The sequence below is a fragment of the Caretta caretta genome, chromosome 7 (assembly GCF_965140235.1).
Source record: "Caretta caretta isolate rCarCar2 chromosome 7, rCarCar1.hap1, whole genome shotgun sequence".
Classification (NCBI taxonomy): Eukaryota; Metazoa; Chordata; order Testudines; family Cheloniidae; genus Caretta; species Caretta caretta.
This window is the reverse complement of record NC_134212.1, coordinates 89,197,415-89,220,578: the sequence shown is the minus strand read 5'-3', so window position 1 is coordinate 89,220,578 and position 23,164 is coordinate 89,197,415. Positions and strand designations below refer to the sequence as shown.

At 37.6% G+C, this 23,164-nt stretch overlaps 1 protein-coding gene across 7 annotated transcripts in view; it reads right to left on the bottom strand.

Moving 5' to 3' along the window:
- Positions 1–23,164, bottom strand: part of PCDH15 (protocadherin related 15) — a 1,356,473-nt gene that overhangs the window by 30,613 nt on the left and 1,302,696 nt on the right. For all 7 annotated transcript variants that reach the window (XM_048859211.2, XM_075130916.1, XM_048859220.2 and 4 more), the window contains 3 exons: positions 20,325–20,501; positions 8,357–8,575; positions 1,681–1,791 (listed from right to left, as the gene is read on the bottom strand). In XM_048859211.2, the coding sequence (XP_048715168.2) occupies positions 1,681–1,791; positions 8,357–8,575; positions 20,325–20,501 (507 nt within the window). The remainder of the gene's footprint in view (positions 1–1,680; positions 1,792–8,356; positions 8,576–20,324; positions 20,502–23,164) is intronic.

The following is a 23,164-nucleotide window of genomic DNA, read 5'->3' as shown; positions in this document are numbered from 1 at the left end:
TGCAGGTGCAAATTTTGTCCACAAACACAAAGCTTGCTCATAGCCTGGCTGAAAGCACATCAATTAGATTGGAGAATTCAGACTCATAAAGCTTCCAATGCCCATTTGTAACCAGTCCAATCCAACTTCTAGTAAAGTGAATTGCAGTCATCCTTTTACTTTCACAGGAATTGGGTTAGACTTTAAGGAACCAGGGTCTTGATCCAGCAAAGTACGTCAGCATGGGTGTAATTATAAAGATGTGAGTAGTCCCACCTAGATCAAGACCTAGAATTCACATACAATAACCTTTTAAATTCTATGTGTGTTGTATTTCTGTGAAACATACTTCTTTCTTCCAGCTACCCAAACCGTAACAATTCACAGGCATAAAATGCCAAGAGGGAAAAAACTCAGTGGTTAATTTTGGAAGAGAAGCTATTCCTGCTTCAATGAGTAATGTAAAGGTTCTCTATTCATAAAGAGAAATTCAACCCAAAACACTTGGAAATCAGACCCTGTCTTTAAATAATCAAAATTTAAAACATACTAAAGCAATGATACTCTTCACCCTGCTATAGTAACATTTTTATAAACTCAAATATATATATATGAACTCTCTGATCAAGGGGGAAAAAGTGACTTCAAAATAGAACAAAAATCAGCCAACACTTGATAGCGCCAGCACCCCCTCTCCCAAATACTTTATGAAGTCTATTCTTTTCAGTGTTGTCATCTCAATGTTATTCCTTTAAAAGTAATAAATAGTTTCTGACAGCGTATAAGCAAAAATATTGTATGTGTAAATATTTCCCTGTACTGTGCTATTATGATCTGTTCATACTGTGTTGATTTCTGCTTGGAGTCCCTTGACTACAATTAAGTTACATCAGTGCATGAGTACAGGTGACCCTTTCTTAATAATTTATTGTCTTAATAGAACAATGACTTTGGTCATATCATCCTGTTAGAAAAGAAGACCCAAGACACATTCCAGCTACAAATATGTTACCGACATATAATGGCAAAAAGATGCTTTCCTTTAACTACTATTTTTTACAATCTATTTTATTGCCCCATTGTGTTTAATTTCAACATTTAAATTACTTCAGATTTACAAAGAAAAAACTTTAGCCAATGGAATATTTCATACTGAGAAGTCTATCAAATGGGTTTTCTGATTGAGTTTTAAAAGTATATTCAGCAGGCAGCTTGGAAGAAATAACATTTTGGGCCAAGTTCTCAGGTATGCCAGAGCTGCATTCAGTACCTCTGAGAAGTAAAGACTTTCTGCCACCTTTCAAGCCCCCTAACCTTGATGCAAATTAGAGCAGCCTCAGGACTATTTTAACTTGCTATAGCACCTATGGGTTGTTGTGCTGGCCCAAAAACACTGAAGTGCAGCATGCTCTAGCAATGCCTAATGAGCAGCTTTACACTTTTTACTACTTCCCCTGGAGATTCCCCGTACAAGGAGAGATCCCAGCTGACTACTCTGTCCCTTTTGTGCCATTGCAGCACAGCTGAGTCTCCAGCCCTCTTATTTATTTTCTTGATTTTTAAGAAGATCAAGTCATTTGTGGAACATACCCTCATCAAGAAAAATCTATTCAATTATGTTGTAATAAAAGACATTTCAGAAACGTGACCTATGCCTTGGTTCACTAACAATTTTAGTGATGAATCACAATGAATACTTACATGGTGCTGTCACCGAGTTCTTCATAGAGATTATTGGCAGCGCTACTTGATGGTTTGCCAGCTGGTAAGGCCATCTGGATTCTTGCTGTCTTTGCACATTCAGCTTGCCGCCTTTGGTAAGTTGTGCAGGGAGGGAAAAAATGTGTGTTAGAAATATTCTATAGTTTACATGGGCTGACATGTAGTCAGATGGTAGTTCCTCAAACATTACTTGTTTTGTATTCAAAGAAAGGTAATCATGTGAGCAATTTGTTTTAGCTTTGTATCACTCTATCGCTTGCTCTTTCATTATGGATTTCCAGAGCTCCAAAATGTATCTAAATATGACCATCCACTTTTATATAATTGCCAAACCACCTGATCATCATGAAATAATAAGACATTTATTAGCAATTACATTTAATTGAGTAAGAGGACAATTAAGCTTTAACAATACTGGTTTTCATCAAGTGGTATGTGGTGAACTGGCTGCTTTGGCAAAGTCCTTCATTTATTGACATTTATTAATGTCACATTTAAATTTAAACATTTGTAAAGTCTCCCTCAAAGTTTAATTTTTATGACTTGTAACACCTTTATCAGCATAAAAGCTGGTCCACAATTTCCCATTTGAATGATTTTTCCAAATGCCCTTTTTGTAAAATCAAAATTTTCTGCATGAAAATTTCAGTTTTGTTGAAAAATTTTGATTGTCTATCAGGAAAATTGAAATGATGGCCACCTGGAACCTGCTCTGCAGGCAGAAAGTAAAAGTAACAAGAGACTGAGAACCCTGGCTCTGGGTTGGAGGTGAGGCAAGGAGGCTGAGCTCCAGGGAGGCAGAGAACCAAGGCAGAAAATTAAATTGACAGGAGTCTTTTAGGTCGGCAGCTGACAAGCCTGAAAATTCCATTTTGGATGTCCTGAAACCAAATGTTTCAGGAAATCTCTTTCTGCAAAAATATTTGCATTTTTTAGGAAAAAAAACCATGAAATTTTTCACAGGAAGGGACTTCCTTTTTTTGGCCAGCTCTAGTCAACATGAAGACCATAAATTCAAGCCCTCTAGTTCATTGATAAGGGTCAGAAAGAACAAATAATTACCATGTAACTGGTAACAGGATTGAGAGAAATTTAATTCAGAATAGAGTACAACAGACTCTACCTTGATTTTCAAAAGAAATCATGATTATTATTCTTCACATTTAGATTATGGTAGTGCCTGGAGCTAAGATGTCATTTACTGGAGTTCTAAAATAATTTAAAAATAGAGAAGTAAAACTGGTTCATTAGAAAATTTTATTGTTTCATATCTATCTATCTGTATTCAGCATTGTTACGTTTAAAAAAATCCTCTCATATTTGGCTGAAAAGATTTGGATGGTAACTAGAGTTACCAAGCTCTTACCCCCCAAATTAACAATACTGAATTCTGAAATTCTCAGACCTGAACTGCTCTGGCATTATCCAATAATTATTTCTTCTGAACAGCTACCTTCATTTTCCCTTTAGAATGCTAGTTTAAAATAATGATATTCATAAACAAGTATTTCTGGGATATCCACTATTCATAGTATAAAACCATTACTGATAGTGGGCTAAATTAACCTGGATGTAATTGTATTTAATTGAATTGAGTTACTCCAGGGATGAATTTGGCCTACTGACTTCATGTTTCAAGGAACATTTATCTCCTGGGTCAATAAATCATGATGTTCACTTCAACAGAAGTCAATATCTGCTAATGACATCTCATAAACATTAAAAGGCCACACGCAGCCACGGAACCCATGGATTCTGTACTATAATCCTATTTTAAGGCTATACTACTTCAAAATCTTGGTAAAGAACAATCACCCAATGATTACAAAATTACACAACGAGACAGAAATGTAAACAGCACAAAGGACAGGATCCTTCTGCTCTATACTGTGCTCTATATAAGTGTACCACCGACATAGCCAGTTGTTGGTGGGCAGAATTGAACCTGGGAGCTCTGGAGCTAAATGCATGAGTCTTTACTGCATGAACTAAAAGCCATATGGCCCTTAGCCAAGGCTCTAGAGCAGACTCATTAATCTCTCTCTAAGTGGTCTCAATGCCACTAGATGGGATAGAATACCACACCCAGGAAGTGTGTGGGTTACATAAGCAAAGCCTTCACATTTTATAGTGTTTTCTTCAGCGTGTCTGTCCACATTTCCAAATTCAAATTAAGGTAATAAAATAAATGACGTAAAAAGTAAGTAGTTCAATTAACATAGAAAAAAAATCAAGCTTATTGGAGAATACACATATATAGACAGATATGTGGGGGTGTTTTCAGTTTAATATAAACTATATGTAATATCAAGCTATTATTTATTTAGTATGTATGTGTCATATACAAGGTATTTTAGCGCTTAACCCTATTACTTGGATTCCCTAGCTTGGCAGAGCCTGTGAAAAAGTTAAGAGAACATTTAATTCTAAGTTTTTTGAAGCATCCCATCAACGGGGAGGGATGGCAGCCTGTGAGCTGGCAAGAGTAAGTCCCTCTGGTATCATAATTTTCAGGATCAAAAGGAAAAGGACCTCTTATATGAACAGAGGCAGGCACCATCTTACTGGCTTCCCCTTCCTGGCAATTTGGCTCCTGGAGTAGAAGGGACAGCTGGCGTAAACATACTGTGACTTCTTAGGAGCACTCATGGAATTGATTCTCACCAGAATTAACCTTCACTAGAGTCATGACTTAAATAGGGGGCATTGTCATGCCTCCATGTCCCACACAGCCCCAACAGAAAATTCTTCAGAGAAAAAGAGAGATTGTTGTTGTGGAAGCATTATTTCACCTTCACCTTAGGCCTCAGACCCCCTCCATGTGCTTTAGTGAAGCAGACACTCAGAGCATATCACTGATTTACTAAACCTGCTATCTTGTCTATGACACTGGCAAACACCTGATCTTTTATAAGATGGCATTCTATCTTTAAACCTAGGCATAAAATGTACCTAGTTAATTATATAATGCTGTACAATGGGGAAAAAATCCTTTCTTCTCTCTGCAGGCAAACAGCATGAAATGTGATTGCCTTCTCTTAGCATATAACTGAATGTTTTATTAAATGGTCATAAAACTGACAAGTTTCTTTTTAAATCCAGCCACAAAAAGATCTCAGGTAGCAATGCATTCTACAGTTTGACTATAGGAAGCATTTCCTTTCACTGGCAATACATTTGCTTCTCTTAAATTTCAAATGGCCTTTGTTCTTGTACAATGATAAAAAGCAGATATTGATCAGCAATCATTATTCTTAAACAAGGTGTAAGAAGCAAATCTAAAAGTAAATACTTACTCTTTAAATCTGTTGTCATGAGAGAGAGAGGGGGGGGGGGAAAGGTATGTTAGAAGTGTTCCATTCACAACAACAATTATCTGAAACAGTGAACCTTATTTTAATAATAAACTAAGAGTGACAATAATTTTACATATTAAATTGCAAAATTAATGACATATTTAAGAACCATTATGTTTAAGTAACTGAAAATCATTTAGTTCCTTTTGTGATTGTGAGACGGTTATAAAACTATCATCCATAAACATGAATTACTGGGGGACAAATCAGTTATGGGCTACACAGAATCTGAAAAAAACATTGATTAAAGATGTGGATATCGAAGTATGAATTAGGATTTTTAAAAGTAGAATATTAAAGATGATGTAAGTTTTATAATTGCCTCCTCATTTTAACATGGCAAATATTAAAGAAACAGTCCTTCATAGTAAAGCACAATTACATTTTGGCTTCTATGTGGAATATGCCATCCTTGCTGTGATTAATTCATACTATAGTTTTCATAATTGGCTTTTTGGTTTGTCCTAGACAGTGCATTTCAAAGCATCACTTAAAAGAAAATAATGATAATGTATTACAATATTTATAAGCAATACATGCAGTCAGTGAGCTGTGATTTAACAGTGATAATTTCACATTAAAAGTAAGCAATGTAAAACTCATTTAGTTTAACCTTTATTTTTTAAAAAAGGTAATAAGTAAAATTAATTCTTTGGATGTTAGCTGATCATTGAGCTGGAAAGTATTGAAAAGCTACCTACTACACACAAAAGAGTTCTAATATCAAGCAAGTCTTAATGTTTCCATTATACGTGCACTGACTGTGACAGTTACATTTATTCATCTATAATCTTTGTACTAAATGGCAAAATTGAGCAGCTTGTTTGCCAGAATTGTTGATCGGGAGATTATGTTAAAGCAGCTTTGGAAAAGGGGAGCTAAGGAGTAAGACAACAATAAACTTGTTTTCTAAACAATTCAATAGAGTATAAGGTTTATATTAAGATGGAAATCATTTATATTGTCTTCAGTCTAAATGAATTTTATTGATTTATTTTTCATAATACTAATAATTTATTTGTGGTGGTTTGATATAAAGTCCAACTGTACATGATACCTGTAGACAACAAAATTGTGATTTTAGATAGACGACAGCTAAATAGATTACTTAAAACAGCCTGATGTATTTGGGACCTGATTCTGTTCCTATAGATATCAAGGGGAATTTTGCAATTTGCTTTTCCTTCCTGGAAAGAAATCACATAAAAACCACATTGCAAACTAATGAGAGTTTGAATCTTTGTTCAATAAAAATTTACTGCATGAAAATTTTAAACACAGTATGACTCAAGAAACATGATCCAACACAGGGATATATTTTCTGGAAGCATATTCTGAGGTGCAGGGCTCTCAATGGTATATTTTGCCTGGAAAGGGAATGGTTAAACACTGCTTGGGAGGAGTGTGGATAGGAAACCTGGAAGATGTGTTTATTCAGCACATACTCCCCATTCAATCCTGAAAGAAGGGCTCCAGTCTGGATTGCCTGAGGTATTTTAGGGTTATCCTCCCCAGGTAGAGCCCCTGGCTTGTGCAGGAGCTGATTAAACCGATGGCCTTTCAGATTCCTTTTGGAGGATTTATTCTCTAAAAAAACCTGGTAACATTCAGATATAAATGTTATGCAAACAAATATCAGCCATTTAAAAATAGCTATAAAACACAGTTACTCTTCTTATGTGACTATTAAGCATGCCTTCAGGCATACTACTGTTCTTTCATGCAGTGATGTCTCCTTAAAAGATTAAGTAAATTTGATTTATAACACAAACCACCAGAATGTTGATCATTCCTATCTCTAGGAAATATTCTAACTCAGCTATTAAAAATGCCAAATTAAAAGGACTACAAGTTTAAAGAGAATTGTTACTCAACTTACACTTGTAAAACATAAGACTGCCTTTGATTTTATCATCTAGAGCCCAAAGTGGTATCCACATACAATATATAATGGATACAGACAAAGATACAGCCAAATTTAGCACGATCATAAGTACAACTCAATGTATGTCACTGTCGTTGCAGTTGCTTATGACAGGGCATTGACAAACAAATTACACCATATTGTAGACCTGCAATAATATTCATATTCCAGTGATCTATTATAATACACGTGCATTGGCTTCTTTATATTCTTTCACCCAGTGATACACTGCCTCAAGTTGCAGTCTGCAAAGGCACTGGTACTTAATCGCCCCAATATAACAGACAGAGATCTGATAGCGGGGCATCCTCTGTAAGAACTTCAGAGCTCTGGAAAGCCCTCCCACACTTGGTTCTAAGTAGCTGAGATTTGCTGCATAATAGGGCATGCTGCAGGGCCCATTTGCTTTACCTGGCCTTTGAAGAGAGGGAGAGGGATTGAGGTATAGGCTGATGTATGGGGGTGTTCGTATTTGATTATCAACTACTGTCTGGTGGAAGGTGTGAGCTGACTGAATTGCACTTTGTTTTTGTAATTTTAAATAATTGGAAGGATGCTCAGAGATTGTATATTGACACTTTTAATTTTTTTTATTGAAAGGAAAAAGGAAATGTTATATCTGGTCTCAATTTCCAACTGAGTAGATGTATTAATGAGAGAACCTCAAACTGTTGGGTCAGATGAAGACCCAAAAGTTGAGATGTTTATCCATTTGTTAGTCAAACTGTTTAAAATTCTTGCATCTATTAAATGTAACAAGAAATCTAAAGCAAATAGGTTCTCATGAGATTTCTGCCTATTCAAAAAGAGCTAGAATACAACAAGAGCAACCTTTCTACAGTATGTTTTGATGCTTGAACTTTAGTCCCAGCTGGAACCAAGTAGTTCACAGGTCTGAAAAAATCAAAAATAATAACTGCCTCATATTTTAGAGCCACAATAAAATTTTGGGTCATCTAATTTTCCCTGCAATATAAAAGTTGAATCTCGATTCATATACTGAGCTACCAACAGTTTGTGCATATATGGACCCAGAGTTCTGGCTGAAGCATGATAAAGAGAAATCTAGATATGAAATTCAGACTGCAATCCGTGTTCACATGTTAGATATTTGGATTCGGGATTTTGGTTTCACTTCATCTATAATCTGAAATAATTACTCCATCATTTATATATAATAAATAGAAAAAATATATATATAAATAAAGACATGAGGAGGAGGAGGACATTAAAAATAACCAGACTTTAGACTGGATATGTGGGACAGCTTTCAAAGCAGACCAGTGTTCAGGGCTACCAACTGTAATTCCCCGTGTAGTAAGTGTACAGATTACAAGAAAGAATTTTCAATTACAAAGAAATTTGGAGTACTTACTGTCTGTAGCTGACCATAACTATTAAAATAGCAGGCATGCAGCAAAGGATGATTATGACAGCCAAAGCAAGCAATGCCCCTTCTGTGTAGCCTACAGCTTGTGCCTGCTTCTTAACATTGGCCACCACATCTGGGGTGCGGATTTCCAGAATACGTCCTCCTTGCCCAAGGTATGGCTGAAATTCTTTATTGATATCCAGCAGTTTTCCATCCAAGAACCTTAAATATTACAAAACAAAACTATTACAGTAGCCCTAGTTAATTCTGTTCCGACTACTAGTCCACTGAGTTAATAACTATATGTTCAATATATACTGCTATAGTATATACCTCATCTTTATGTACTTATGAATCTTACTATTCTTTCAGAATCCCTTTTTCAGTATTATCATTGATGTATTTAATATTAATCTCCCCTAGAGACTGATACCTTGATGTGTTGGGGGTCACCTGTATGTCTCCATGACCCCAAGAATTACTTCAATGGGCGTTAGGGTTAAACAAACATGACAGATTGAAGGGCAGAGACCAGGCCAAAAAAAAAAAAATAGAATCAGTCTTCTGGTTCTCCTGGTTGGGCATGAAGTTGACTTAATCCCATACAATACTTTTGTTATGGAAACAGTAGAACAAATAAAATGCCAAATACAGATCCTTGGATCAGTAAATAGCCCTCAAATAGACTGCATGATGGATATCAGCGAAAAACAGCTATGAAAGGACACTATTGCCCTGAAGAACTGACTGTTCCAGGCTCGTTCCTAACTTTGGGTGGGCTTTTGGAATGTGAGGACTATGTTACCATCAGAAAGTCAGCCCAAATTATCAAAGAAATGGAAAATTATAACACAGACATTCTTTGTATTAATGAACGCAGGTGGCCAGAAGCAGATATAATCAAAATGACTACCTAGGAAGGAGTACTGCTGAAAGGGATCTGGGGGTCATAGTGGATCACAAGCTAAATATGAGTTAACAGTGCAATGCTGTTGCAAAAAAAGCAAACATCATTCTGGGATGTATTAGCAGGAGCATTGTAAGCAAGACACAAGAGGTAATTCTTCCGCTCTACTCCACGCTGATTAGACCTCAACTGGAGTATTATGTCCAGTTCTGGGCACCACATTTCAGGAAAGATGTGGACAAATTGGAGAAAGTCCAAAGAAGAGCAACAAAAATGATTAAAGGTCTAGAAAACATGACCTATGAGGGAAGATTGAAAAAATTGGGTTTGTTTAGTCTGGAGGAGAGAAGACTAAGAAGGGGACATGATAACAGTTTTCAAGTACATAAAAGGTTTTTACAAGGAGGAGGGAGAAAAATTGTTCTTCTTAACTTCTGAGGATAGGACAAGAAGCAATGGGCTTAAATTGCAGCAAGGGAGGTTTAGGCTGGACTTTAGGAAAAAAGTCCTAACTGTCAGAGTGGTTAAGCACTGGAATAAATTTAGGGAGGTGGTGGAATCTCCATCATTGGGATTTTTAAGAGCAGATTGGACAAACACCTGTCAGGGATGGTCTATATAATACTTAGTCCTGTCTTGAGTGCACAGGACTGGACTAGATGACCTCTCAAGGTTCCTTCCAGTTCTATGATTCTATGAAAATGAAAAACAACAATTAAAACTGATTTTACCCAAGAAATCCAGATGGAGGAAGAGAAGGGGTTGCGTTGATCTTGAATTTTGATTCACAAAGAGCAATTTTAGACTGGTAATCAGTTAATGGCAAAATTATACAGGCAAGATTTCAGACACTGTCATTCAATGTTATACTCTAATGAATGAATACGACAAGGATGATCAGGCTACTTGTTATAATATTCTGCAGGACTTCATCAGCACAGTCCCATAACATGATATTCTCATTGTTTTTGGCAATATGAATGCTACGGTGGGGACAGACAATCATGGCATAATGGCACACATGGAACTGGCTTCCATCAAAATGGTGGCAAGTGTGTTCTTGAATTATGTCAGTTGAATCGCTTTATTATTAGAGGTTTCAGAGTAGCAGCCGTGTTAGTCTGTGTCCGCAAAAAGGAGGTGCCACAAGTCCTCCTTTTCTTTTTATTATTAGAGGGACACGCTTTCCTCATAAAGAGAACCAGAAGACAACATGGACCTCACCTGACAGCATTACTAAAAATAAAATAGATCATTTTTGTACATACAACATTCTAATCATCACTTCAACATGTTTGCATATTCAACGGGGCATATGTAGGCAGTGATCATCAACCATGGATTACCACCATGAAAATGAAATTGAGTAAACTACGAGTAAAGAAAATTGCAAGAAAGATTAACATAATTAAGCTTGGGGATGAACAAATAAGGAAAGTTTCTGAATTACAGCGTTCAAACAAAGTTTTCAAATATGGCAGAAACAGTATTTAAAATGATAAAGAAATGTCATGGGAAGCCATTAACATTAGCAGAGACCATCTTGAATCTAGCAAAGGTAGGAAGGAAGAGTGGACCATTAAGGCCATGTGGGATGTTACTGCATAAAGAAACCAAGCTAAGTTAAATCTACTCAATGCCTTAAGGCCAAAGTAAGGTAAACAATGAAAAGAGGAATATAGAGATAAAGAAGTAAAAAAAAGATCAGCCAGAAAAAGATCAATAGATAGGCACTGGAAACAGAAATGGCAGCAATGGAGGAACACATGAGAACACTTTATCAAACCACTATATGACTTGCTGGAGACTTTAGCCACAGCGGGGAAGGTCCAATGAAAGATAAACAAGGGAAAACCTTAGACCAGCAAATGAAAAGATGGACAGAACACTTCCCATGACATCCTTAACAGACTCTCACCAGAAATAACATTTAACTTTGATAACCATAGAATCATAAGGCTAGAAGGGACTGCAAGGGTCATCTAGTTTAACCCCCTGCGAAGATACAGGATTTGTTGTGTCTAAACCATACAATAGAGATGACCATCCAGCCTGCTTTTGAAAACCTCCAGCAAAGGAACTTCCACAACCTCCCTAGGCAACCTGTATCATTGTCCTACTGTTCTTACAGTTAGGAATTCTGCCCCCCCTCCCGCCATCGTTTGCAGGGAAGATGGCAGAACTTGATGTTTGCTGTGAGGATATTACTCTGGATGAACTTAAAATAGCCATAGAAAGCTTAAAGAACAACAAACCACCAGGTGAATATCAAATCACAGCAGAAGTCCACCCCACACTCTAGGCTTCAGGGCCCAAGCTCCACCCCGAGCCGCAACTTCAAAGTGCTATACAGCTATTTTTACAGCACAAGCCCACTAGCTTGCGTCTTTTGACCTGGGCTAAGAGGCTCACTCCGAAATGTTTAAACATATCCCGACTGACCTCACTTCCCTCATATTAAAAGGAATGGGATTCCATGGAGAATATGCCACTAAATTGCCTATCAATAAGTTTTGATCTCATTCTTACATCTGCTCTGCATAAGAAGGTTGATCATTTAGCCTCTAAGTATTTGGTATTTATCCAACAAAGCATAGCATGTACTGGGCCAGATTCTTTCCTGTGCCAAGATCTGTTTGGTGCTGGGGGGAAATCGGCAAGCCACAATTATCAAACCACACCTGCTCCAGTGACTGTGTAACTTAGAGAAAACTAGGGAAACGCCCTATATGCTCAGGTGGGGGATGGCTGATTCAGGAACCTGTTCAAGCTAGTTGATAGTACCTGCTCTGTCAAGGGAATTCTTAGCTGAGCAGTTGTGTCCAGATTCCTGAGTGCCTTGCAAAGGAGCTGGAATGGGGGGGAAATAAATGCCCACAATCTTTAAAATACTTTATCTACATTAAGTAGAGCACTATGATACATTTTTAAAGTTAGTTTGGGACTCATGAAAGTTGCCAGTCTGACATCAGTGTAAACTGAGTGCTCTATTTATTCAGAGAATGTACAGTACAAAAATCGGTGTAAAATCGACATCATGCCACAACATATTTTCAACCCTCTTCTGGAAGAAGTACAACTACTGTAGTATAATGCATGCAATGTAGTCATAGCCATGTTGGTCCCACCCAGCATGTTAGAGAGACAACATGGATGAGGTAATATCTTTTACTAGATGAAGTTCTGTTGGTGAGAGAGACAAGCTTTCAAAGAAGAGTTCTGTGTGGCTCAAAAGCCTGTCTCTTTCTGCTGAGATTTTCACCAAGAAAGCAATTGAGATAACCTTGTCCACTACACACTGGCTACATCTTTTTAGCTCATTTTACATATTTCATCAAGACAGCCATCAGATGACAGTACAATTTGATCACAACCAACATTGACTGACATTATAAATTCTGGACTATTGGCTTCTGACTATTAGTAGAAAACTATAATAACACAGGTACAAAAATAGACAAAGGAGTTTGACAGGATAAGTTTAGACATTACTGGAAATTAGAGTTAATTATCAGGGACTACATTCTACTATCATTACTCGAAATGTAGAGTAACTACAGATGTATAATAGGGTAAAAGTATAATTTTAGACCAAAGTTAACAAACTGATGTATTCTGATACACTGAAAAAAGCAAAATAAATGTTGCTGAAACAAGAAATGGCACTGTTTAGTTTAGGGGCCAGGTCGTAGTTTTGTAAGCTGATCTGAGTAAGGGGCAGCATATGGCTATGCTATTCAAAGAGCGCACCAGGGAACTGTGAAAGTCACAATTAATTCTCCACTTACTGTACAGGAATAGGGCTGTTCAAAAATTTTCCATGTTAATTGTTTTTCAATGAAAAATTGTGGTTTTGATTAAACTACAAATTAAAATGGTCACAAAGAATATCTGTTTTTCACAGAAAAAAATAATTTTTAAATCAAAATGTTTTGGCCTAAAACTCAAATGGCCATCTAATCATGGTCAGGTTCTGACCAAACTCCCATTGACAACAATGGGCGTTGGCAGCCATTTTGACAGAGAACAGTTGCACATGGTCTTCAGTGTAATAGAAAATTATTCCTCAGGGGTCCTGCTGAAGTTATGAACAGTAATACAAAGTAGTACCATTAATCAAAAATACCTTCATATGCAATCTGTGCATATGAATCCCATTTAGTTTAAACTCTAAAGAAAGTTTGAAGTGTCTGTGTTAGTACATTATTAAGATCATCTGAGATACAGAAACAACCTGCTACTGGGCACTAAATTTCTTAAAGGACCAATTTTTAAAATTAATTTTAACTGAAACTAGTTAACTTTTACCTGCAAAATCTCAGAATATTCATTCTAAAAAAATCAAGAAGTGCTATAATTTTTAAGAGGATATGCTGTTTTCTTCATATACAACAAAGTGGTTGAATCCTTGCTTATGTACAATGTTCAGCTAAGCATGAACTACCTTGGTAATGGAATAATGATTAATCATTCATTGATCCATTAACTCCTTCTAAAGTTCCACCAGAGGTCTTTAGAATAACATTTTCTTTAAGAAAGAATACTTTGTCCTTTTTTATTACTATATTTTACTAAAATTCATAACAAAGCCTTTGGCCCATTTTCAGATAATGTGTTTGTTTTTAGTAATTTAGCAAAAATAATTTACCCTTACCTAAACAGAATCTACAATATGAATGTTGAAAATGCAAGCATATTGGAGACCCGAGCTCTAATTCTTCATTTGCACACTAGATGTCACTGGTGTATGGTAGACGTCCTCTGTGTTGATGGAGAATATGCAAGTATTCAACTTTGCCAGTGGGAAACCTTTAACACTGTCTCAGTTAAGATTGTGTTAACATTTTCTTTACAAACCCTTATTTTAAGGGGTTCATAACTCAGCCATACACACTGATTACATGGCATACTGCACAAGGGCTCAGATGGGTGGATTTTTTAAATGCAGGATATTTGTAAGGTGAATAGATATGTGACAGGATTGGGCCAGATGGCTACAGGAGAGTGATTTTTTCCCCCACAGTTTTAGATTTTATTTTTTATGTACAGAAATATGTAAGTCCAGTACATGATAAAAGGCAGATGTATTAGCCCCAGGTTAAGTAGGTCCCTGTTCCCTGGGTAACGTAACAGGGAAGGTTCCAGAACAATCAGGAACTTTCTGGAAACAATTAAGGCAGACAGGCTGATTAGAACACCTGCAGCCAATCAAGAAGCTGCTAGAATCAATTAAGGCAGGCTAATCAGTGCACCTGGCTTTAAAAAGGAGCTCACTTCAGTTTGTGGTGCGTGTGCGAGGAGCTGGGAGCAGGAGGCGCAAGAAGCTGAGAGTGAGAAGGCGTACTACTAGAAGACTGAGAAGTACAAGTATTATCAGACACCAGGAGGAAGGTCCTGGAGTGAGAATGAAGAAGGTGTTGGGAGGAGGCCATGGGGAAGTAGCCCAGGGAGTTGTAGCTGTCACGCAGCTGTTCCAGGAGGCACTCTAGACAGCTACAATCCACAGGGCCCTTGGTTGAAACCCAAAGTAGAGGGCGGGCCCGAGTTTCCCCCCATCCCTCCATCCCCCCAACTCACTACTTGATACCAGAAGAGTTGAATTGGACTGTGGGTTCCACCAGAGGGGAAGGTGTTTGGCCTGTTCCCCGTTCCACTACGTGGATCAACAGAGACTGCGGGGATTGTTCTTTTTCCTTTCCCCATGCTGGCCAGTGAACAGCAGATTTGAGCCACAAAAGTGGCCAAACTGAGGGCTGCCGTGAACCTCTGAGGTGAGAAAATCCACCAATAAGCGCAGGACCCACCAAGGCAGAGGAGGAACTTTGTCACAGATATAAGAGAATTTTCGATAGATTACAATGCTTTTAGTGCACTAATAAATCTAAAAAACCTGTAATTAAAATATGCTGGTATTTTCAGTCCGAATAGTTTAAATGGTTTCATTGTTTTTTAGTCATTTGTGGAGGAAATAATTTGATTCAGTTGCTGCTATACTTTAGAATAACCTCAAATAGATTTTCTGTACTTACTGTGCATTCCCAAGACAGCACATAGGCCAAGACAGATCCTATATTTAACCCTTATTGATCACAAGAGTTCTGAAGAAGATTGTGCAGTCCTCATTATGCATAAGTATTACAATGATTAGCATATGTAAAAATTACCCATTGCTCTGAGAAATTCTTACTGTGCCCAACTGGCAATAAGCAGCATAGGTTAAAGTTTAAATTTTTCACAAATTTCAGATTTTACTGGCTTTTGTTTCTGCAAGTCTGATCTTATATGTTATTTGAACAGAATTATTTGAGTGTGAATGATTAAATGCAACCTGAAAAATTACTACGGTGATACCACATCTGCTCTAGCCAATGCCTGAGATGCTGAACAGCATTCAAGCTGTGCTTGGTACAGTTCAGGAGATGAGTACAATAGTGGCTTTAGGTACCTTTAGGTATTCGTCCCCCCAGTCTAACTTTGAGACTAGCTGGAGACTGGAGCAGTAGTGTAAGTTAGACAGCCTTGATGCTGCCCTAACTTGTGTCTAGCTCCCAATAGTCCTTAGATCCATTTTGGCAGCAAGAGATGACAGGATACCTCAGCCACTTCCCTCTTGTACAAGCCATGCTCCTTGTGGCAGGGGGATAGTATAGGAATTTCTATTGTGGCTCTAAGTCACCTGAAAATTCATCACATATGGGGAATCTTTAGGGTACCAGATCTGCTGACACAAAGGCCAGGGTCATATCCCAATATTCATTAATAGACCCAATTGAAGATTCTTTTCTGAAATTGACAGGTAAAGGCGGGAGCCTTCTATTAAAGCTCAAAATGTAGATTAAAGCCAGTGATCCAATTATAGAACATATACAGAATTACACTATATGTATTGTAAGTTAATGTTTAGTAAAGGATCACTGAAGGACATATGAAAGCATTTTCCCATACTCAAATAATAATTTTGTATGAATGCTAAAACTATCTATGGGCAAACTCATGGGCTAAATAGGAACTGTTCTGAATGTTCTCCCTGCCTCCTATATTAAAATATGAACCTCTTCCAAGATTTGGGAAATACTGGGTTAGGCAGACCCATCCCCAGTACCATCCCATAATTCCTACCATTGGCTACCTCCATCTCTGCATTTAAATAGTGACTTGACGTGTTTCTCTATTTCTGAGTATTACCCCCTGGCATCTGCTGTTTATTACACAGGGTTCCCTGCCACCATGAATCCTTCTTCTGATAGGACCCTGAACTCCCTGTGAAGATCATTCTTAGTTGGAGGGCATGGGGTAGTTATAAAACCTGGCAATCTCTTTCCAGTGGGAGAAGGACCACTAATATTGCCTCTGAAGACATCCCACTGCATGGTGGGGAAGAATCACTGAACCCCCTGTTAAAAGCCCAACTACAGGTAGGAAGGCTGTGGTATTAGAGAGGGAGTTTCTCTTTAGATTTGAATAAGCATCTGAGCTTATCTGAACCAAACCTGTTGAGATTCACCTATCACTAATTAAAACATGGTAATGCTTCAGATTTCAAGTAATGAAACTCACTTCATTCCTCTCCTTTACTTTACTAAGATGGTGCTCATTCACCTCTACCCCAAGGGCAGGAAAGCATTCTCCAGGATTTTGCTGATTTACATTTTTTAAAGCCTTAAAAGAAAAAATATACACTGACTATGGAGGCACATGAAGCATTTTAACTAGGTTCCTTCCACAGCTAGTATTATCCTGTAGCAGTACAAACTGGGAAAGCTAATGCTTTTTATACGCTTGAAAATTTGCACTTTAACCTCTTGGATATACAGTACTGTATATCCAAGTCTGGACTACAAAATACATTTCTGTACTTTCAATGGACCCTGACATAAATATTGCCAAATTTTCTGCCCACACAAGGGCACTGTGTCAGCAAAAATCCACACGGTGTGTACAAAACCGGTAACTGCCCACATGCACGTGCATTGGCTCACTTTGTATGTAGGAAGATTAAGACAGGATCTTGCATTACCACATTTGGAATCCAAGTCTGCATTTGGGAACACTGGGCTGCAAGGATCTACAAAGGTTGTCACAATCATCATGATAGCTGGAGCACACACTAACTACAGGAAGTATGTTCAGACTGGTTTGCACGTGGCAGAGCCATTCTCTAACTTCCCAAGACTCCCAACAACTTCACCGTCAAATGTGGTCCTCTGGGATGAAAGAGTCAAGGGACAGTGGCAATAAAGAGTTGGGGTAAACTGTGGGCCCCATTTAATTTGAATGAATCCCACATGCAAATACCTCTCTATCCATAACGAAGGGGCCAGATTATCCCACCAGTTGTGAACACAACTCCCATTGGCTTTGCTGAGAGTTGAGTGCAACTGATGAGGTAATTGGGCCCTGGGTTCTTCTCGGGGGATTTGACAAGCACTCATTTTATGGGTACAGCAACAGATCACTTCTGTACTTCCTCAGTGGACCTGTAACAAGCACACACTGATTATCAAGGGGGTCAGTTTAATTCAGGTACTGTATCTAATCCCTGTATCTATCCATCATGCAACTATTTGCTTCACTCTGTCTGTTCTATCATCCATTTGCCTCTATGGCACACGTTAAATGGATTTAAAACTGGTTGATAGGTCTCCCAAATGTAATTGTAAATGGGAAATCATCATTGTTGTGGCTCTTGTAGGGTCCTGGGGGGATTGATTCTTGCCTTTGTGTTATTTAACACTTTTATCAATGATATGGAACAAAACATAAAATCATCACTGATACAGTTTGCAGATGACAAAAAAATTGGGGGAATGTTAAAGAAAGAAGAGGACAGGTCACAAATACAGAACAAATCTGGATTGCTTGCTTAACTGGGTGCAAGGAAACAATACTAGTTTCAGTACGACTAAATGTAAAGTCATAAATCTAGGAAGAAAGAAAGCAGGTTATAGTTTGATGATGGGAGGCTCAATCTTGGGAAGCAGACTCTGAAAGAGATTTTGGAGTTGTGGTGAAAGATCAGCTGACTATGAGCTCCCAGTATGATGCTAAAAGGGCTAACAAGATACTTGGATGCTTAAACAAGGGAATATCAAGTAGCAGTATAGAGATTATGTTACTTCTGGAGTTGGTATTGTTACAACTACTATCAGAATATTGTACCCTGTTCTGGTGTCTGACGTTTAAAAACTGGAGAGGGTTCAGAGAAGAATGATTAAAGGCCTGGGAAACATGCCTTACAATTAAAGTCCCAAGGAAATTATCAAAGAGAAGATTAAGGGGTGATTTGATCACCTCTATATTTACACTGGGAACAGAATTTGGATAATAGAGTTCTTCAGTCTAGCAAAATCCAATGGCTGGAAGCTGAAGCTTGACAAATTATACTAGAAATAAGAGACATCATTTTAACAGTCAGGGTAAATAACCATTGGTACAATTTACCAAGGGGCATGAGGATTCTGCACTGGAAATTTTAAAAGCAAGATTAGATGTTTTTCTAAAAGACACACTCTAGTTCAAACAAGAATTAATTTTGGAAAGTGCTCTAGCCTCTGCTATACAGAAGATCAGACTAGATGATCATACTGGTGTCTTTTGGCCTTATAATTTTTGCCTGTATGGAGCTAGGTACCTCACACTGTAATTAATCTGTACTAAGTTTAGAACACTGGAGAACAAGCCCCTTTTCAATCATGATCCAGAAGAAAGATTACGGCCATTTGCTTTTTAGACCTGTGACGGACACAGACTGCCTTATGCCAACTCTGAATACTCTGGTCTAACTCTCACTGGAGAAGAAGCAAACACTCAGACAAAATGTATGAAGAAGCAGCAAACAACAGTTGATCTGGAAAGACTAGGTAAGCCTTTTCCTTGCTTTCATACAAATACTGGGCTCATGGAAATACGTTTGGAAACTAAGATAAAAGTAATAGGTCTAAGAGGGTGATTTCTGCAGGTGGCAGAAAAGGAATTTATTTATTCATATATACATTTTGATTGAACACAGTGCTTACAAAAAATGACAGACGGACATCTCTGTAGACTATCTACAGACACACTATCTACAGGAAGTATGTTCAGACTGGTTTGCACATGGCAGAGCCATTCTCTAACTTCCCAAGACTCCCAACAACTTCACCGTCAAATGTGGTCCTCTGAGCTGAAAGAGTCAAGGGACAGCAGCAATAAAGAGTTTAGGGGGGGCCTAAACTGTGGGCCCCATTTAATTCATTTCGTCCCATAAACTACCCTCAGCTATTACCTAGAGATACCATGTCTAGAAGTGAGAAGCTAATTTAGTTTCCATGCCATTCAGTCCTTGGCTTCTGAGACTACCAAAGATAAATCAATAGTTGTGGTGGTTTTTGTGATGGTTTTGCAAATGTTCACCCACTTAGAAATGACTTAAGAATGTGAAGGACTTGCCACAGTGGATTAGACTAGTAGATTTACTGCCATATTTTGTCTACAACAGCAGCCAGTACCACCTTTAAAGGAAGGTGCATCAACCCTGTAGTGAGCAATGGCACAAACTACCCAGAGGGGAAGTTCTTTCCTAACCCCATTAGTTAGTGGTTGGCTTCAGCCCTGAAGCACGAAGGTTTATAACCCCTATAATTTTTTTAATTCTATGTAGATCCTATCCTAGACTGTGCATATTCTCACTACACATATAAATGTCTTGCCACTTAATATGTGGCAACGAACAACTGTTATATGGTAATGACTTTCAGCTACTATTAGTCCAGTCTTGGATCACCCCCTCCCACATGAAGGTGACCACTGGTTTCACTAGAGTAGAAAAGCTCCATGAGAATCCACTCCATAATAAGCTCCTCCATCAATCCATTGAAGGTGCAGGGTTTGTGTTTGTGGGACGAGCAGCAGTAGGCACCCACAAACACTACATTTTTCCAGAGATCTGTAAGACTCTTGGGAAGAATGGAATTTAAGGTTATGAATCAGCAGAAGTCCAAGGCACTGAAGGAAAATAAAGCTAGTGGGCTGCAAAACAGGCATCAAGAGTACAGACATCAGTGACAAATGATTTTAGATACTTACTTAAAAAGTTCATTCCTCATTATAGCTCGGTTTGTTTGAGGGTCAATTGCATAGACCATCAAGTCAGATTTGGAGTAATCCTCTTCTGAAAAGCCATCTCCAAATCTGCGGGCCCCAATGGACTCTACCACAACCTTTGCACCAGGAATCTGATCTTGAACATAGCGTTCCAAAATCCTGAAAATGAAATAGAGTCAGAAAGTTACAGTGATTTATTCATTCTAACAAAGACTAACAAAAACCTGAACTGTAATCTAAGAGACCAAAACATTGGCTTGTAAGCTGCTAACCCTATGAACCCTTTTCATAAAATCCCCATTCCAACATAACCTCTTAAATACTCAGCTCCTAGGAAAAACTTAGCAATGTTAGAGGAGGTCATTGCACACTGTTTCCTTAAGTCTAGTGCTTTGTATTTATGATATAATTTGAGTTTTAAATGACTCATGGGAAATTGCAACTGTATTTTACAAATAAAACTGTCAAGCTTTTGTGGAATTATATGGTTTCAGAACTCTTTAGTTCCACCTTTACACTTGAGGGGTAGTAAATTCTCTCACACACAAAAATAATATCCTCAACCATTTTCAGTGGGGTATATTATCTGGACATACACCATGACATAACATATCAGGTACCAGTATACCTGCAACTCCTAAAGGCGTAAATAAGCTTTACAACCATGGGAGAGGTTGGAGAATTGGTCTGACAGGTTTACAACCAGAAAATAAAAATTATCTGTAAACAAATTGCAAAAGTAATACAGAAAGTGACAAAGGATGACGGATAGCTGTCTCTAAATCACTTAACCTAAGTTCAAGATCTCAGGGGCATAATAACAATAAACTGCAGCAGATCTACTTTATTTTACTTCCAGAAAAGAAGCAATCAATGCTGTATATAGTATATGGTAGTACACTCAATGAAATATCAGCTTCAATATCAATGTGTCAATAGGCAAGAAAAATAAGATTCCTAAGAAATGCACTTGACTACAGAAGATAACATTTACTGACCATTTTACTGATTCTTGATGGTGACTCTTTCACTAATTTTAATACTTAATACATTTTGTTTTTTGAGTGTTATTGAATGTAGGTCTTGGTAAGTTGCAAATTAATTTTTGCAGAAGTTCTCACACAGAATAATACTTACTTATGCAAGGAATCCCATTGGCAGTATCAATAACTGACTTCAGTGGGACTACTTGAATCAGTAAGGATTACTGGATGTGAGCAAGCATTTTAGAATCATGTACTGAGAAAACAAACAACTTTATTTTGTCATATTTTTCTGAAGTTTTCTACATAAAATTATCTATTTATGGGAAAGACCTCAAAATATTTGTTGTTACTCCTAAGTACTCATGAAAAACATATTTAGAAGGTTTGTAGAGTTTCCCCTGAAACAAGAAAGAAGCAGAGCTCATACCTACCCTGAGCAGAAATACCTAAGGCATTGCTGTAGGACACAGTAAAAGGAGGAGGAAGAGAATAACCTCTCCAAGAAATTAAATTAAAATAAAATAAAATAAAACGAATGTCAAAATAACAAATACACATGATGTTGACATAATGAGTATCATGGCATAGGAATTTATATGGATTTATCCTATCCCTACAAGAAGCATAGAACAAGCCTAAGAAAGGATAAGATCAGTATACAAGTGAAAGTATTGTGCTCCAACTTAGCCAGTATATGGTATGTACCTTTCCCGGTGCCCATTAAAGTTGCTGACCTGTTAGAAGAATTGACAAGCAAAAAATATTAATTTTTTGTATCAGTTTAGGTAGTCAAAACTGCTCTCTCCAGATGTGTGTTGTACTGTGCAGCTGATAAAAATGGTATTTAGAGTAGTTACAGCAAATAATGTATATGTAGTGAACAGATATTCTGGTCAAGAATCCAGGTAGAGTACTAATCATAATGGCAAGGTATAAGAATTCCTCTTTGATTCATGGTGTTGGCCAGGGAGGAATGAAAACATCCACAAATTCCAAGAACAGGAACAACCCTCTCAATCTTATCTGAATAAGTAAAAAGAAAAGGAGTACTCGTGGCACCTTAAATTGGTTAGTCTCTAAGGTGCCACAAGTACTCCTTTTCTTTTTGCGAATACAGACTAACACGGCTGTTACTCTGAAATCTGAATAAGTGATATTATAATATTATTCTATTTGATCATGTAACTCAAGTCTATAACACAATTGCAGTCTTAACTTTGCATTCCCTTATGTTTATATGCTTAGCTGCATAACGGAGATATTTGCATTAACACTGACTTTTGAATGCAAATACTACATATAAAAATGTTAATTTCATGTAGCTAGTGCATTATACTTTATTTAAAGAATCATTTTAATGGAAATGAAGTACAATGAAGCAATATATGGGCTTGTAAAATTGCCCAAATGAGCAAAGCTGAGGCACAACATAGCTACAAAAGCCATACAAGTGAAGTATACTCTAAGGCCAATTCTTCCAAGGAATGCAAGAGTGAACCATAATGTGTACATGGAGTCAGACTGAAGGGTCTTCACATAGGAGTTAGGGAATGATGCTTATATTCCCATGCAAACAATACGAATCTTAATATATGCATTAAGAAAAAATATTGTTTTCTTCCTTTGTACAGTTGCATGTGGTGCCCTGGCTCTCTTTAAGCCTTCCTGGTGATACCACATGAGAAGTGTTCTCCAGGTGAATTTTGGAGCAGGTCTACAAAGTGAACAGGCCCCAACAACTTTAAGGGATTCATATACATTGATCAGAGAAAAATAAAAATATGGACTATGAGTGACTGAAATCCTTCACTTTAAAAACACATTCAGGACCATATG